The 19,118-nt window shown below is 46.2% G+C and overlaps 1 protein-coding gene across 1 annotated transcript in view; it reads left to right on the top strand.

Annotated features, from left to right (window-relative positions):
- Positions 1-19,118, top strand: part of ttc27 (tetratricopeptide repeat domain 27) — a 237,478-nt gene that overhangs the window by 202,216 nt on the left and 16,144 nt on the right. The window contains exons 17-18 of the mRNA XM_085977359.1: positions 13,406-13,603; positions 18,859-18,970. Coding sequence (XP_085833485.1) covers positions 13,406-13,603; positions 18,859-18,970 — 310 coding nt within the window. The remainder of the gene's footprint in view (positions 1-13,405; positions 13,604-18,858; positions 18,971-19,118) is intronic.

Genomic DNA, 19,118 nt, shown 5'->3' with positions numbered 1-19,118 from the left:
TCTTACTCACTATACTGGGCCGACAGGTGCGACTGCCTATTAAATCTGTGTAAATTTATATTAAAAGTATAACTCATTATTATAAAGCGACTGCGGTATGGAGGTCTACAACTTTCACTTACAGTATGAATTGGAAGAAATCAGTTAAAGTCTCCATATTATCTACTGGCTGTTTTGGTGGCTTTTAACCCTTTTGAATAACAGTGTTTCCAGTAGACTGCCGTAAAGTTTGTCGAGCCTTATACCGGCCATCATGTATAGCGGGCAAATTGTGAATGCGTCCGCTATAAGCAGTGGACATTGTAGTGCATTGGAGGCAGTTCATGAGAAGGTTCACGAGGTTGATTCTTGAGTTGAAGGGGTTGTCATATGGAGAAAGGTTGAGCAGGTTGGGCCTACACTCATTGGAGTTTAAAAGAATGAGAGAGGATCTTATTGAAACACACAAGATTCTGAAGGGGCTAGACAGCGTAGATGCAGGGAGGATGTTTCCCCTCGTGGGGGAATCTAGAACTAGGGGTCATAATTTCAGAATAAAGGGGGCACCCATTTAAAATGGAAATGAGGAGGAATTTCTTCTCTGAGGGTCGTGAATCTTTGGAATTCTCTTCCCCAGAGAGCTGTGGAGGCTGGGTCATTGAATATATTTAATGTGGAGATAGACAGATTTTTGAATGGTAAGGGAGTCGAAGGTTGTGGGGAGCGGGTGGGGAAGTGGAGTTGAGGCCAAGATCAGGTCAGCCATGATCTTATTGAATGGCGGAGCAGGCTCGAGGGGCCAAATGCCCTACTCCTGCTCCTACGTCTTATGTTCTGCAATGATTGCACTGTTTTTCTTTGAGTAGCTGACACAATTTTACAGAAGTTAGGACGGGGGTTCCTGGGATGTCGGTAAAGTAGCAGTTTTGCTCAGCGGTAGCACTCGCACCTCTGAGTGGCGTGTTCAAGCCTCTCCCAAAGCGTTCAATGCTTAATCCAGTACTGACACCATGAAGGGATTGCATGAGTCACTAAACTCCTGTTCAGCAGAATGGAGGAGATCCCAAGGCACTATTTAAAGCACAGGGAGTTCCCTGGGCAACATTCATCCCTCAACCAAAATCAGGAATGTGTCATTATCTACTGCAGGCTTCCAACACTGAAAAGTTTGAAAACCAGAGACACAGAGCAATTTAACTCTGTCTGCCCCGGGTTTTACCCTGGTAACGGTGTAAATATTGCGGGTGGCGGTAAATGCTCAATTATAGTGTCCCTACTACTGTCCTGGCTGAAATGAACTAACTTGACACAAACTGGGTGTGAAACCTGGAGCCTTCCTAGTCTGTGTGGCTCAGGCACTCACTCCTTTAAACAGGGAGCTGTATTTTGTTAAAATTTGGGTCAGCGTAATTCACATTGGTAACTGGACCAGACCACAGGTAACTAATAAAGAAAATAAAGACTTGCATTTATATAGCGCCTTTCACGACCTCAGGATGTCCCAAAGCGCTTTACAACCAATGAAGTACTTCTTGAAGTGGAGTCACTGTTGTAATGTAGGAAACACGGCAGCCAATTTGCACACAGCAAGCTCCCACAAACAGCAATGCGATAATGCCCAGATAATCTGTTTTTGTGATGATGATTGAGGGATAAATATTGGCCAGGACACCGGGGATAACTCCCCTGCTCCTCTTCGAAATAGTGCCATGGGATCTTTTACGTCCGCCTGAAAGAGCAGACGGGGCCTCAGTTTAATGTCTCATCCAAAAGACGGTACCTCCGACACTGCAGCACTCCCTCAGCACTAGCACTGGAGTGTCAGCCTAGATCTTGTGCTCACCTCTGGAGTGGGACTCGAACCCACAACCTTCTGACTCCGATGCGAGAGTGCTACCCACTGAGCCACGGCTGACAAGTAATATGAAGGAAGTGGCCCTGCTAAGTAATATTTGAACCAAGTATCTTTCCATTTTAAATAATTTTGTCCCAAGTTTTGGCTGCTTTCCTGTACTGCAGACATGCCATGCATCATTCCCCAGCTGAGGGTGTAGGCCTGCAGGAAATGACCTTCTGACAATGATGTTCTTAACTCAGGCAGCATGAGGTGGGGCCCAGCCTCCCTTTCCTACTAAGGAAGCACCTGGCTATCTCCACTTGGTGCTTCTTGCTAATGGCCTGAACATCAGGAGCTCACTGTACAGGGTTTCATAGATGTGGACCTGTGTTTTAATATTGAATGGTGTGCTGCTGGGTTGCTGTTTGTGTGTGCAGTTTAGCAGAGAAGACTAACCTGAGGTTCAGTAAAGTCGCCTGTCTCAGATAGCTACTTTAAGCAGCATCTCGTATGAAATTGATGGACAGGAAAAGACCAGCTGGTCCATCAAGCCTGCGCCACACCATGGTGGCTGGAGCATCAATGACCCGACACTTCCTACCCCAACCCCGCAGGCCAAAAAACAGAGAAAAAGGCCAGGGCCAATTAGGGAAAAAATACTCCAGTTACCAGGCGATCAAAACGATTTCAGTCATGACGAGATCCCTTTTATAAACTAATTTCAGCAACGTTTTCTCCCTTTTTAGTGAGGGTGTAGATTAATAAGAGAGTAATTAAGTGAGTGAGTGTGTTGATCCACCTCCTTCGCATTGCTGGACTCGATTCTACCAAATATTCAAAAACATCAATGAGAAATAGAAGAAATCCTAATCATATTTCTCTTTTATTAGAGTTCTTTTCAAGGGTTTGGCTTTTAAATGGGAGAGGGCAGCGATGCTCAGTCTCTTGCTAAGAGAAAAGTCATTTTCTTTGTATCCAGATCTGATGTTCCAGGGCACTGGGAACAGTGGTTGTATTTTTTTTTGGTCAGAAATTCCTCTGTGCTCATAGACCCATTTCATTACAAGGACTAATATTCTAAAAACACTTGAATGAAAACGTGATGCTTGGAAAGAAAGTATTATGAAAATATTTTTTAAAAATTAAATCATTCATGCCCTTGTAGCACACTTTTGTGTAGAAAGTGCAGGAGCTGATAAAGTTGCTCTGCCATTTTGATTTGAGTGGTGTACATATGGGACCTCGGTGATTGAGTTTTGACCATTTCTCCCACCGCTTTCCTGCACTTTTACCCAGAGACTCGCCCTTTGTGCAGTTTTTTGGAGTCACGAGATTAAGCAGCTTGGGAAATGCACACAGGCGAGTGAGCTTTTTTGCCAGTCTTCTCCCCTTCTCTTCTGCAGGTATTGATCCCCGCCAGAATAAGGACTCCACAAGCGCTGGACACTCTTTGGCGTCTCACCCATGTAGCTATTTTCCGTGCGAGCGCCACGTGTCAGCAGCTGTGCAACCACCAAATAGTCAAAAACATCAAAAAGAAAATAGACAAAATCCCAGTGGTGTTTCTGTTCATCAGAATAGTTTCGTTCTGAGAAGTGAGTTGGCTATACAAACTGAACAGTGGTGAAATGCAGTTTTATACAAAGAATAAGGATCTATCAACACATTTAATGACAAATCTATTAGCGTATAATCGAGAAACCCGGGTAATTGGCCAAAACTAGCTGCAGCATGAATAATTCTGTAGGTTAATTAGAGAGTAATTAAGTGAGCGGATAAGTAACTTAATGGAATAACAAAAGGACATTGTGCATGATGTATAACAATATGTTTTGTTAAGTAACATCTGTACGCCACTCGCCCGCTACCATGAAGCAGGAAGGCGGTTATTAATTATGACTTACTTAACCAAGGGGGAAAAAAATACTTACTTTAATTTTAAGACTATCTTTTTCAAAACAAGTGCATGTACGCAAGCTGAATCAACCATTATTTGCACATGCTCACTTGTTCTAAAACCTTTTCCAACCGATGTATTTTTTTTTCACTCTGACAACTTCCCCAGCTTAGAGTCATAACAGTGCAGAAGGAGGCCATTCGGCCCATCGAGTCTGGGGAAGTTGTGTTTAGGTGAGTAATGCTGAAACTGCTTGTAAAGGGGGGAGCAGGAGAGGATTGTCCGCTCATGCTGGCGGAAGCCACTTTTCTTTGCCAAGAGTATTCCCTCTTGATAAGCCACCCTCCACAGGAAGGTGAGAATCTGAACACCCGGCACCACTTGTTGAGAGGGCTGTTCTTGGCCATCATGTGAAGTGATGTGTAATCCAAAGACAATAAATAGGCCTGTTTTTCATTCACAGTTTGCTACCTCAGATTGCTTTGACCCATGCCTCAGTTTACAGGAAATTCTTGTTTAAACAGCATCTAAATATCCGGAATTCTCTATTAACCGGCAAAATTCTCGCTCTGAAAATAACACCTCAATAACCGGCAATGTTGCCGAGGCTGAGTCTCCTGCGGTGGCCGAGTTAGTCAGTGGGGGTAGCTCTCCAAACTGTCACTACTCGGGTTCTTGGCGCTGTCGGAAGTCGGAACACCTCAATAACAGGAGTCTGACTCTCCCGCGCTGCCGGTAGTCTCTTCTGATCTGCCATTTTACAGGGGTACTGTGTGTCTCCCACGCTGCTGGTAGTCATTGCATTGCATTACCCTCAACTGGCAGTACTGTACTTAATCAAGCATCTTCCACCATCCATTTAACACAACATTCTGTAGGTGAGTACCCAATTACTGTATACTGCACATTTCTTGATTTTTTTATTTTTCTTTGTTAAAAATAGCCTCGGTAGATAACCCTCTCCGTCATCTGGAATTTTTGATCAACCGGCAACACGCCGGTCCCGTCGGTGCCGGATACAAAAGAGTTTCCTGTATATGAAATGTAGGAGCTGGATTTTCAGTTGGTCGGGAGAAAAACTATCAAAAGACACCCAAATCTCAACAGTCTTATTCACTGGGAGCATCAGTCATAAATAGGCTGTCATTGTTGTTTTAATCTATTGCTTTAAACAAAACCCATTGTTTACATGGGCTCCTCACATTGTATATTCATCCCTCCTGGTGCTAGTCTTCTCAAAAATGTAATTTCCTCTATCAAGTGTCTAGAATTAGTCTAATTGGAATAATGTGAACAATACTGAGAAGTCTCCATGTTTGAATCCCTCCAGTCAGGTTTCCGCCCCTGCCACAGTACCGAAACGGCTCTTATCAAAATTGCAAATGGAATCCTATGGACTGGATTTTGTCAATGGGGGGCTTTTGGAGGCGGGACTCCCACTTGTTGGGTTTTAGTCCTGCCTTCATCGACTTGTGGCCAACCCACGCTATTTTCCCTTGATTGACCTTGTTAAGCCCGCCCAGCGGGCTTAGCAGGCCAATTAAGGGAAAGCCGGTTACTGGTGACGTCAGCGAGTGCTGTTTATCTGTCAAGAGCTTTTGACAGGTGAAATGTCATCGTTTGACAGCTCTGTGAAGCTGTCAATCACTGACAACCTGTCTTCTAAGTTGTGTCTTTACTCAAGACTCAATTAGAAAGCCTTCCTGACCAGAAAGCAGAAGGCTGCAGCTTTTGACAGTTCAGCGGCCATTCTGCTTTCTGTGCCGGTGAGCTGAGGGACTCCCGAGACCTGAAAGGAGGAAGCCTGCAGGAAGAAGTAAAGGTAAGTAAAACTTATTAAAACATTTTACACACACCTCACACACTTACCTCTGCACACATGCACTCATCACTCACCTGCACAACGGACACCTCGGCCCCTCCGACCCCCGTAGACCGACGGCCCACCTCGCTGACCCTGGCGAGGTTTGGAGCCGTCGGGAAGCCCACACTTCAGGGCTCAAAATAGGGATGAGTCAAAAAACTGCCTGTTAATTGGCACTAATCCCCTTCCCACCTCGAGGAGGCGGCTCCCAGCGGGGGTCGGCTACCTGCCTCCTGGGAAGATGGCACGGAGGCAGGCTGGGGCGGGATGGGTACCCGCCCCCGTCCCCAGATTCTGCCATTTTCTTGGCAGTCCCGCCTCCCCAGGGCTGGCAAAATCGTCCCCATTGTGACCGTGGTAAACTATCCCTCCTCCTCCTCCTCCACTTGTCTGCAGCCTTTGACACGGTTGATCACACCAGCCTCCTCCAGCACCTTTCCACCGTCATCCAGCTAGTGCTGTCAGGGCACTGTGAGCAATCATTTCGTTTGCATTTACCATTAGATTCCTTTGGCTCCGAGATTCTGGGGACCAGAGAGGAAGGAGAGCAGATGTGTCAGGAGGGCCGGAATTTGGGGTGGGACCTTGATGCTTCCAGGATGTCACCCTGTGCAAGAAACCTAGAAATTCCTTTTAGGGTAGGGAGAGCAGGTGAATCTTCCAGTCATGTCTCTCATCACAAGGGGGCATGTCTGGGAGTCCTCCACCTCATCTCCAGTAGGCCCAGTCAGCTTCGAGCCGGTGTGAGTGCCTTTCAGAGTTAATTGTTAGACCTGAGCTGCGTTAACCCATACCTGGCAGAGAATAACTACATGGGTTTTGGTTGCTAAGAGACTCTGTATGCTTATGGATCTGTCACCTAGCCAGGAACATGAGAAAAGCATTGAAGCAAAAGCCCAAACTGCACATGATGAATCACTTGGTCAGAAGTTTCTTGGTGAGTTCATGTGAGTAGCGTTTTTAAAAATTAGATGGGTGAGTTTATGGAGATCTGCATAACACGTGTTGTTTAGTAGTGTTTTCAGTATTGAGGTGTTAGCTGTGACTCAGTGGGTAGCGCTCTCGCCTTTGAGTCAGAAGGTTGACAGGGTTCAAGTCCCACTCCAGGGGCTTGAGCACAAACTGTAAGCTGAGGGAGTGCTGCACTGTCGGAGGTGCCATCTTTCGGATTAGATGTTAACCTGAGGCCCCATGTGCCCTGGCAGGTGGGCGTAAAAGATCCAATGGCACTATTTTCAACAAGTGTAGGGGAGGTCTCCCTGGTGTCCTGCCCAATATTTATCCCTCAACCAACATCACATTGCTGTTTGTGGGAGCTTGCTGTGTGCAAAATTGGCTCCCGCGTTTCCTACATAACAGTGACTGCACTGCAAAAGTACTTCATTGGCTGTAAAGTGCTTTGGGACATGCTGAGGCTGTAAAAGGCGCTATATAAATGCAAGTCTTTATTATTTTAATATAAACGCCAACTTCAGTATTTTTCACTTGGTGGAGTTTTAGTCCAAAAACCCGGAACCCTGAGTATAGTGATGGAAGGTGTCGTCGACAGTGCTATCAAGCGGCACTTGCTCAGCAATAACCTGCTAACTGATGCCCAGTTTGGGTTCCGCCAGGGCCACTCAGCTCCTGACCTCATTACAGCCTTGGTCCAAACATGGACAAAAGAGCTGAACTCGAGAGGTGAGTTGAGAGTGACTGCCCTTGACATCAAGGCAGCATTTGATCGAGTGTGGCATCAAGGAGCCCTAGCAAAACTGAAGTCAATGGGAGTCAAGGGGAAAACTCTCCATTGGTTGGAATCATACCTAGCACAAAGGAAGTTGGCTGTGGTTGTTGGAGGTCATTCATCTCAATCACATGACATCACTGCAGGAGTTCCTCAGGGCAGTGTCCTAGGCCCAACCATAGAAACATAGAAACATAGAAGATAGGAGCAGGAGTAGGCCATTCGGACCCTCGAGCCTACTCCGCCATTCGATGAGATCATGGCTGATCATCCAAACTCAGCACCCCGTACCTGCCTTCTCCCCATATCCCTTGATACCTTTAGCTCTGAGAAATATATCTAACTCCTTCTTGAATATATTTAAAGACTTGGCCTCAACCGCCTTCTGTGGTAGAGAATTCCACAGGTTCACCACTCTCTGGGTGAAGAAATTCTTCCTCATCTCTGCCCTAAATGGCTTACCCCTTATCCTTAGACTATGACCCTGTGGTAAACCACTGTCATACCTGTCTGTGTCTGTATGTGTATTCCACTAGGTACAGGTCTGGACATGCCTCGGCTGACTCCTCCCACTATTCCAGGTATATAAGTGACTACCTCCCAGTCCCTTAGTATTCTGGACGGGTCGACCACTCGAGACTAGACCTTCATTCTTTAGTTAATAAAAGCCTGATTGTTACTCGCTCAACTTCAGTCTTTTGAGTAATTGATGGCGCATCAATTTTATTAACTAAATTTTTTATAATGGAGAAGATCCTCACACCAGCATGCCTGGACCTGGACAGTCGGGAAGCGGACGCTTCCACCAAGTTTGCTCACTGGCTCACGCCATGGCTGACGTCCCCAGGGCCGGTACTACTGAGAAGACACGTGAGGGCCAATAAAACGGACCCCCTGGTCGAGAGGGTCGACCTCCTCCACGCCAACCCCCAGTACGCTTACATTGCGTACCCGGACGGGCGGGAGGACACAGTCTCCATACGAGACCTCGCACCCTCGGGGACCGCTGTAACCCACTACCCATTACCACCCCCCCCCACGACCCGATATCCAACCCCAGCAGCCGGCTCGCCTTGGACCATCACCCACGAGGACTACACTCCAGGGCGCCAGCCTACACGGGACGCGACGCCGGAAGCTCCACCACCCCTGCCGTCGCCACGTCGATCACAGCGGCAGAAAAGACCTCCGGAGAGACTCCAATACACGAACTTTTAAATACACTTCACCCCGCCGGACTCATTTCTAAACAAGGGGTGAATGTGGTAAACCACTGTCATACCTGTCTGTGTCTGTATGTGTATTCCACTAGGTACAGGTCTGGACATGCCTCTGCTGACTCCTCCCACTATTCCAGGTATATAAGTGACTACCTCCCAGTCCCTTAGTATTCTGGACGGGTCGACCACTCGAGACTAGACCTTCATTCTTTAGTTAATAAAAGCCTGATTGTTACTCGCTCAACTTCAGTCTTTTGAGTAATTGATGGCGCATCAGACCCCCAGTTCTGGACTCTCCGACCATCAGGAACATTCTACCTGCATCTAGTTTGTCCAGACCTGTCAATTTTATAAGTTTCGATGAGATCCCCTCTCATTCTTCTAAACTCCAGCGAGTATAAGCCCAATCGACCCAATCTCTCCTCATACGTCATTCCTGCTATCCCAGGGATCAGCCTTGTGAATCTTTGCTGAACTCCTTCCATGGCAAGAACATCCTTCCTCAGATAAGACGACCATTAAATGAGTAAGTATGACCATCCAGGATGCATGAAGACCAAGGACTAGTAAACGCAGATTAAAGAAATATAACCCTAATTGGATTAATAAAATAATACAACGTAAAATAGGTAAGGGAAAAAAAGCATGCAAGGAAAAAGATGAGGGGAACCACTGAGAAGATACACCAAAAAAAGTTCTTTAAAAAAAGCAGTCAGAGAGTAAAGGGGAATTAAAAATTAGCAGAATTCTAGAAGCCAAATGCAACAGTGACAAATTCTTCCAGTATTGCAACAGCAAGGTGGTTATCAAAGAAGAATAAGGGTGCAAATGGAATTGAACTAACATGATTACTTTCTGAAAGTATTCAGTAGAGAGACATTAGTAGCGTGCCATCGTGGGTCTATACCTAAAAATGACTTTGATGTCACTTGCATGGAACTCTTAGACAGGCTGAAAAAGCTTGAAACCAACACATTCCGATGGGTGGATGGTAATATCCACAGTGAGATGTGGCAGAATCTATATATAATCTCATCACGAAGGAGCTGGTGAATACAAGCCAGTCTCACTGAATTAGAAACAAGCTAATGTTTCAAAAAAAGGATACAAAACAAACCCAGGTAACATCTTGCATATATGACCAGCAAAATAATGGAATTGATTGTCAGAAATAAACTTGAGGGTGGCCTACATGAAAATAATGTAGTTAAGGGCAGCTAACGTGCTTTCTGAGGGGCAGATCCTGCCTCTTCAGTCCCCTTGACATTGGTGTGAGGCAGCGTCATCACAAGTGGCCTTTGGAGTTGTATGTTGTAGTTTACCTAAAATGCCCGAAAACCTTCGATAACCTTCCAGGTATAAGGCTGCTGCACAAGCTTAAGGCAGGACTATTATAGGTAAAACTTGGAGGTGGGTAAAGAAGTGGCTGAGAGAGAGGAAGCCGACGAGTATTGTTAGGGGAGTGATGTCGGGCAGGGGAGATGATTTGAGTGGGGTGTCCCAGTGATCGGTGCTCGGGCCACTTCTGTTTCTAATCTACATAAATAACCTGCACTCAGAAATGCAATGCTAGCTGGTCAGAGTCGGAGATCACATTAAATTGGTTATTAATCACTTTTTTTAACCTCTGCTCAAGGGATTCTCAAGGTGGCAGAAACCTGGGAGTCCGGTCCCATGACCTAACAAGACCTTAATAACTTCCAATGCTTGTAAAAGCTTGTAAAACAAATAATTTTCTTTACACAATGAATGTAAAATTATTGGTAATAAACAGGACCCACAGCAGGGAATGATGGTGTATCTCATGAGAAAGACCATGACAGCCTATTTGTGACTCCAGGTCTTTTGATGTCCCCAGGAATAGATGATGTGATGTAGTTCACACCACATGGTGCATCCACTCACTGACCAATTCATCAGCTCATTTTGAAGTTTTAATACCGTGAGATTTTATCATTTTTAAGTACTTGTGTTTCTTCTCGGGCATTGGCTGCTACTTATACAGTGAATAAGACATTGACTGTGTCACAGTGTTAAACCGGTAGTTTATTAACAACAGTTGCAGATTTACCTGTGTATCTGTTGCAGGTGAATCGTGCACGGGCTCCACGGGCCATGTTCAGGCCTGGGTACGAACGGTCAGGGAGCCTCGCTTGGCTCTCTTGTACTCTGAATACCCCAGCTGCTCCGTTCTGTAGAGTCAGTTACTCATTATAAGGTTAATATGTCTGGATCGCAAGTTAGAATTAATTCGTTGCTATTTGCCTGTGGTTTCTGCAATGTTGGTTCATGCTGTTCCAAAAATGCCTGTATATTGCTCATTTGGGGATGGTACAAGCCACACGCAAAGACTCATTTGTATTTGTTTGGATAAAAGTATAGATCAACAGTTTTCAACTCGAGACTTATTAAATTACTTGCGTGCAGCGGTAAAGTTTTTCTCTGCTGTACTGCACTCTGTCAGTTCCAGGCCAGCAGATGTTCCCTTGCTACAGTTTTGTTCCTTTGTTTGCCCGCTCTTTAAGGGGGCAATTCACGCTTGGATAGAGTTCTCCAAGCAGTGGTGGCCCTCCAGTATGTTGCTGAAATGGCCATTCTTCACTGGTGAGGCTGAATAATGAGAGTCAGCCAGACGTTAAAGGTGTAGGGGGCACCACAGCCCAGGCCGATCCTGTCCTCAAGCATTGCACCGTCCGACAGAGCACGCTGGAAAGTGATCAGGAGCACTGGCAACTTTCTCTTAGCAGCTTGCAGTTTTATTGCAAATTGTAAAATGCCTATTTCTAAGTAATTTCTTGTTCTCTGGATATGGGCGGCCCTGGATTTAGTTCCCATTCCTAGCTTTCCTCGAGCAGGTGGTGGTGTCTAAGAAGCAGAGAGTTATGACCAATCTCTCAAAAACTCTGAAGAACTGCTCTCGCCACCTTCCACTCACTTAAATACAATGAGATCAGTAGTTTATCATTCTAAATTACTAATTGATCCTAGATAACAACAGAAACTGCTGGAAAAACTCAGCAGGCCAGGCAACATCTGTGGAGAGAAATTAGAGTGACGTTTCGGGTCTAACCCTTTTTTCAAACTGGAAAGGAAATGAAATAGATCGAAGGCGATAGAACAAAAGAAGTAAAAGAGACACTAAGAGGTATTCAAAACCAGACGATTGATTGATCCTAGTATGTCCATGTCACAGGAGGCTGCAAGGGTACTGAACCTGTGTAAACTCCCAGGATCTGAGTGCATTACTCATTGCAGTCCTTGTGGTGGTGGTGGTGCTCTCACAGTGGTGTTATGTAGGAAATTCCTGGATATTGACCCAGCAGCAATGAAGGAGCAGTGGTCTATTTCCAAGTCAGCATGGTTTATGACTTGGAGGAGAACATTCAGTTGATGGTGTACCCAAGACATTGCTGCCGCTGTCCTCGATTTATAAAGGAGGAGATTTTGAAGCAAGCTTGGTTAGTTGCTGTAGTGCCACCTGTGGACATACACGGCAGCTAAAATGCACCGCTGCTGGAAGGGCCGGAGATTGAGTGGAATGGCAGGGTGCCAATCGAGTGCTGTGTCCTGGACGATGTTCAGTGCTGTTGGCAGCTGTCACATCCGGATGAGCGGTGAGTATTCCATCGCACTCCCGACCTGGACCTTGTGGAGAGGCTTTTGGGGGTCAGGAGCTGAGCCACTTGTTGCAGGGCACCCAGCCTCAGCCCTGCTCTTGTAAACACGTTATTGATGAGGCTGGTTCACTTAAACTCCTGGGAAAGCATTAATGCTGTATCTTTATCCACTGATTAACTGTGATATACAGATTAGGAAGGCTTGATTGCCACTGTATGGTAACAACAACTTGCATTTATATAGCGCCTTTGATATAGTGAAACGCCCCAAGGCGCTTCACAGGAGCGTTATCCCAGACAAAATTTAACACCGAGCCACATAAGGAGATATTAGGACTGGCTTGGTCAAAGAGGTAGGTTTTAGGGAGCATCTGAAAGGAGGAGAGAGAGGCAGAGAGGTTTAGGGCGGGAATTCCGGAGCCTGGGGCCTAGGCAGCCGAAGGCACAGCCGCCAGTGGTGGAACGATGCAAATCGGGGATGCGCAAGAGGCCAGAAATGGGCAGTCTGACCCAGCGTGGTGGCAGTGGAGGCTACAGTTGGCCTCAGCATCCTGGACTAAGGAAGAGAAAGTTGACCAGGATCCCTGCTGCTGATTGCTTTCCCCCCCCCGGTGCCCCTGCTGGAAATGTGTGAGTGTGAACATTGGACTTGGCTGCAGTGCTCCCCGAGATTGAATGATCTGCCAGCACTCGCCCCAAGTGGTCATTGTACGTAGGTAAAATGACCACTCAGGTGAGGTACTGGAGGGTGGCAGGTGGCTGTGGAACCATACCCCAGCAAGGAGTCAAAGCCTTCAGGAGAGGAGAGGAGAAAATCTGGTGAGAAATTTTAAAAACCACATATATCCTGTTAAAGTGCAGGGGATACTTGACATGATTTTTTTCCCCCCTCTTCTCCTTGTTGGCTCATGGATGCCGAGTCCAAATGTAATGCTCCCACCACTGCCCTCGCAGAAATCTGCTCATCCTTTTTCTTTTAAAAGGGTTGAGGGAGGAATGTAGGCCGGAACACCATAGCACGATGAGAACTTTAACATCCACCCTGTTTATAAAAAAAAAACATATGAAGAACAGCATCTCCACCAGTGCAGCATTCGTTTAGTACTGCACAGGGGTGTCGCCTTGGGTTATACACTTAAGTTCCAGCACAGAGCTCAAGCCCACAACCTTCTGGCACACATGCGAGAGAGTGTTACCACCTGAGCCGAGTTTATTAAAAAGAATGGATGTGCATAAATCTCAGTCACTTCTCATGTTCGTTTCAGGTCCTGAAAATCCTAGTGCGAGCTGCGGAAGAAGGGATTGCCGATCGCAAAGGGGCTTCCGCAACAGTATTGACGGGAAAACTGCGGGAGCTCTTTGGTAGGGTGACTTCTAAAGTAACCAACGATGCTGAGATTTGGAAGTTGTACGCCAAGCTTTGCGGAGATGGCCAAACTGCGAACGCTGAAGACAATGAAAAGGTTGGTGCCCGATATTGCTGTGAACATTGCGCAGGGCCGAAGCATCCTGCTTCCATCATACCTTTCTTGTTCAGCTCTCATTGCCCAGGTTCCCCTCCGCATCTCGAGAAGAAAGGGGGATCAGGCAAATGGTGACTTGCCTGGCCTCTGCCAATACCATGCTTGAACCAACTCCAGGAATGGGCGAAAGAGTTAGTGTCGAGTGACACCCCCCACCCCCCTCGCGCGTGCCCTGCCTGCCAAGTTCCCTGACTGAAATTAAGAGCTTACGGTCTGAAGAATCTAATTGCTGCCTTTAACAATGTGCTGTGCCACTGGGGCGTCTCGCCTGCTCGTGATTTGGCCTTCTCTAAATCACCCACAGCTTTACAGTTTTTCAATGTCCTCTGTGTTTAATTAGTGATGAGGGTGTGCAGATACTCAGCATTCCTTTGTGCTAGCCCTTCCTCTTCAGCCTAAAACTCCTTGGGCAGGATTTTCATTGGGCTGTGGAGGCGGGATTGGAGGCGTGTGGGGGGTTAAAACCTCGCAATCGGGGGGCACGAACCCATCCCGCCCCCAACCCGCCTCCATGCCAGTTTCAAAGGAGGCGGAAACCCAACCTGTGCTGGGACCCGCCTCCCCGAGGCAGGAAGGGGATTAGTGCCAATTAACTGCCAGTTAACGGGCAGTTTTTAGCCTAATCCCTATTTTTATTCCTGAAGTGTGGGATTCCCGACAGCGCCAAACCACACCAAGTTAGCGAGGCGGACCGTCGGGCTGAAGGGCTTGGAGGGTTCGAGATGTCTGGTGTTCAGCTGAGTGATGGGTGCATGAGTGCAGAGGTAAGTGTGTTTGGTGTGTGTAAAGTGTTTAAAGAAGTTTTACTTACCTTTACAGCCTTCCTTCCTTCAGGTCTCGGGAGTCCCTCATCTCACCGGCACAGAAAGCAGAATGGCTGCGAGCTGTCAAAAGTTCCAGCATTCAGCTTTCTGTTCTGGAGAGATCTCTAAATCAGCCTGAGAGGAAGGAATTAACTTAGTGTACAGATTGTCAGTGTTTGACAGCTTCAAAGAGCTGTCAAATGCTGATATTTCATCTGTCAAAAGCTCTTGACAGATGAAATGTCAATCTGTGACGTCACCTGTTGCCAGGTGGCCCTTAATTGGCCTGCTGAGCCTGCTGGGGGGTCTCAACAAGGTCAATCAAGGGAAAATCGCGTGGGTTGGCCACAACTCTATGGAGGCGGGACTACAACCCCAAAAGTTGTAGTCACGCCTCCTACACGCCTGCAGTATCAAAATCCAGCCCATAAAATGTACATGCCACATATTTTAGTTTTAAAACTTTAGAAAAAACAATTTATCATAAGGGCTAAGAACTAAGCTGTAAATGAGATTTTACAGTGCTTGTGTCTCAGTGCATTGTTGTAGGAACATAGTCACTACTAGGAGTAGAAAACATTATGCGCCCATTGACTGGATTTTTTTTTTAAAGTATGCATTGAGTAAACCTTTCCACCAACCTTTTGGTTGAAAGTATTTTCCTCTTTTCCCTCCTTCCTTTTGTCCATCTCCACTTCCATATGTTGTTCACTGTCCCCGCTCCCTCTGAGCATAGACGGCCTGCTCCAAGACCTGTACTGAAGCTGACCCTGTGCCACCCTTTAGGTAATGTGTACCTCACATCCTCGGGACTTCCCCAGCAGCAGGCCAGAGATTGGCATCTTGCTCTGGAGAATGGTGTCCTACCATTCCACAGCACACGCTATAGATCTCATGGTGAAATGGGCTGCCCCATTGCTAGCCAAGTCCTCTATCCAGAACCTGATAACTTCCATTTAAAGCTCTGGACATCTTTGAACCCATGAAATGCTCTGAAGGAGGAGAAAGAATTTTGCCACAGTTAAATCTGTTTTTCGTGATGTTATTTGAGGGATAAATGTTAGCCTATTAACTGGGGGTATCTAGAACTAGGGGGCATAGTTCCAGGGTAAGGGGTCACCCATTTAAGACGGAGAGGAGGAGGAATTTCTTCTCTCAGAGGGCCGTGAATCTTTGGAATGCTCTACCCCAGAGAGCTGTGGAGGCGGAGTCATTGAATATATTCAAGGCAGAGATTGACAACTATTTGAGCTACAGGGGAGTCGAGGGTTATGGGGAACAAGCAGGAAAGTGGAGTTGAGGCCAAGATCAGATCAGCCAGGATCTTATTGAATGGCGGAGCAGGCTCGAGGGGCCGAATGGCCGACTCCTGCTCCTATTTCTTATATTCTTAGAACTCCCCATCTCTTCTGCAAAAGGTGCCATGGGATTTTTTTTTTACATCCACCTGAGAAGGCAGACGCAGCCTCGGTTTAATGTCGCATCCGAACGGCGGCACTGCTGACAGTGCAGCGCTCCCTCAGTACTGAACTGTAGTGTCAAGCCTAGCTTGTGCGTTCAAGCCCTGGAGTGGCTGTGACCTCCTGACTCGGAGGCTGGCGTGCTACCACTGAGGTCTGAGGGGTGAGTGGGGACGGAGGGGGAGTCTCCTTATCAACACCCAGGTGATAAAATTCATTTGTGGACACTTCAAGAAACTTCATGGATTTACAGTGCCGGATGATATCTTTCTGCAGTTGTTTGCAGTGAAGTGCGGTTGATGGCTCCCGTTCAAATCCCTCGTCCAGAACGCATTAAATTTATAAATTGTGGATTTTCATACCACAGGATCAGAAAGCTCCTGCCACGGAACTCCACCGTTTTTTGCCGCAGACTCCCAGAGGTCTTGGCCCAGACGCTCTGATATCTGCAATGCCTGGAAAGTTCACCATACTCAATCATTTCACTGCCACGCTCCAGAACAATTTTGGAAGTCTTTGACTCGCACTTCCATTCTTTTCATAAGCACTAAACTTCTATTCAAACGATTGACAAAAAAACAAGTCTTTCAGTGAATGGGAAGGCTCCATACTGAGTTATTTTTAAAAGCGTGCTTGGGATTTAAAGTGCTAATATTTTTGAGTTGTTTTAAATCCTAGAATTGCAGGCGCTTTTGAGGGGGGTGGGGAGGGCGTCCGCGAACACATTTGCCTCTGCACTGCTTACTTGGGCAAAGCCAATATGGTACTTTTGGTGCTGTGTGTCTTGGGACACTTGATCCATGTGCGGGCAGACATTCTCCGTTCATACCTAATCCCGTCCAGCTCAGGGTTGGCCCTGAAGTGGAGTTTGCTGTCTGCGGGTGTCAAGCAACCCATGGTGCACCACCTGAGGAGGGCAATCTTAAAAACAGCAGAGTTCGGGAAAAGAAGCACTTTCGACATTTATGGGGGGAAACTGCATACTTTTTTTTTCCAAAAGAGAATTTTTAAGTGTTAGATACCTTTTTTAAAAGGGTAATTTTTCACTATGCTTAAGCTGAGCAGGTTCAAAAAGAGTAATAATTACAAGGGGAAAATCTGATCGACGGGTCCAGAGATTATCATAAAGTTTGAGAGCAAAAGCATCATGGTTTATAATTATCTGAACCCAGTTTTATTCCCCATCACTTGCAGGAATCCATTCCTGCGTGCCTATTTTAATGTATTAATTAACCTTTCCCAGCCACAAGTAGCCATTATTTGCAAGGTAACAACAGAAACCGCTGGAAAAACTCAGCAGGCCAGGCAACATCCGTGGAGAGAGAAATAGAGTCAACGTTTCGGGTCGAAACCCTTCTACAGAACTGAGAGAAAAGGCAGGAAATGAAACAAAAGGCAGTTTGGGGGCTGGGAAATGGGGGAGGGGATGAAAGAGACATTAAGAGATATTCAAGGTGAGACGAGATAGTAATAGGACAGGTAAAGAAACAGACAATGGCTCTAGATGAAGTGTGAAATGCGCTGGCAGAGTGAGAGACAGCTGCCTTGTGGGAGAGAGAAAAACAAGGAAAAGTCACAAACCAAAAGTGTGGATTAAAAATATAATAGGGGCCGGGCCGAGGTTATGATCTGAAGTTGTTGAACTCGATATTGAGTCCGGAAGGCTGTAAAGTGTAATCCGAAGATGAGGTGCTGTTCGTCGAGTTTTGCGATCGCATTATTTGCAAGGTCCCTGTTTATTGATAACTAAATAAGTTAAATTCTGTTCTTATTATATTCGATGATATTGGCACAAGAAAGAGCAACAGTGGTCACTTCACCACTGCCAATGTATTGTAAAGTCAGCAGCAGATTACTGGGGAAGTACTATACCTATTATAAATCAGAAAATGCTGATGATTTCAGTATTATATACTAGTTACGCTTTCAATAGCAATACCAAATGTCACTAATAATCAACTGAGATAGTGGGCATGTTTGTTTAGCCTTCCCTTTGCTTACAAGTGCACAAGGGTTAAATAAATATTTCATAATGACTTCCGTGTATTCTGGATTAATATGTCACCTTTTTATTTTATTGCTGTGGTTTATTTTTCATACAAATTAGATTTTTAAAATACACTCGCCTGTGGCTGGGCTGAAGCATGGAGCGAGCATTTTTGCGCCATTTCCCTGTTGAAGTGTCAGCCATGGCTCAGCGGGCAGCGCTCTCGCCTCTGAGTCTGAAGGTTGTGGGTTCAAGTCCCACTCCAGAGACTTGAACACAAAAGTCTAGGCTAACGCTGCACTGTCAGAGGTGCCGTCTTTCGGATGAGACGTTAAACCGAGGCCCCGTCTGCTCTCTCAGGCAGACGTAAGAGATCCCAGGGCACTATTTCAAAGAAGAGCAGGGGAGTTATTCCCGGTGTCCTGGCCAATATTTATCCCTCAAACATTTTACAAAAACATTATCTGGTCATTATCACATTGCTGTTTGTGGGAGCTTGCTGTGCGCAACTTAGCTGGCACGTTTCCTACATTACAACAGTGACTACACTTCAAAAAGTACTAAATTGGCTGTAAAGCGCTTTGGGATGTCCTGAGGTCATGAAAGACGCTATATAAATGCAAGTCTTTCTTTTGTTTCTTCATAGGCTAACTAGTGGTCACTAAGGCGTTGTTAGAAAACCTAAGGTTACTCATATGCTATAATTCCATTATGTGCTGGGGCCTGACATTACATTATTCTAATCTTGACTGGCAAGTGAATTCTAATATCTTGACTGTGCAAAGGTATTTTGGATCACCGTTGATGGGACCACTCCACCACTCTCTTTGGCTAAAGGAGAATACAGTGGAGGTAATGAGGAGGGAGCGCGAGAGAAGTAATGAGGAAAATAAATAGACTGTGCGTCCTTAACATGTTGTGCATTGCCTTGCCTTTTATCTGCAGGCACTGCAGTACCTAGGTAAAGCTCATCGGTGTGAAACCCAATCGAGTGGATGGGAGAAAGACATTGCATCTTTCAAAGAAGTAACAAGAGGAGCGATAGAACTTGCACACGGTAAGCTGCCAACAGCTGTATTAGCATCTGTAGTCCTTGATTTTACACCTACCTCGGTGTGTGGTCACTCGTAATCAGCGTTAATCTAGGTCCTGCTGTCTATGCTGCCCTGTGTAACAGCGAGCAGAGCAGGTGAGGGGATGCTGGG

The sequence above is a fragment of the Somniosus microcephalus genome, chromosome 3, assembly GCF_052327205.1.
Source record: "Somniosus microcephalus isolate GS21.2 chromosome 3, FLI_Smic_1.0, whole genome shotgun sequence".
Lineage (NCBI taxonomy): Eukaryota > Metazoa > Chordata > Chondrichthyes > Squaliformes > Somniosidae > Somniosus > Somniosus microcephalus.
Note: the sequence above shows the minus strand (reverse complement) of the source record. Positions and strands in the feature narration are given on the sequence as shown.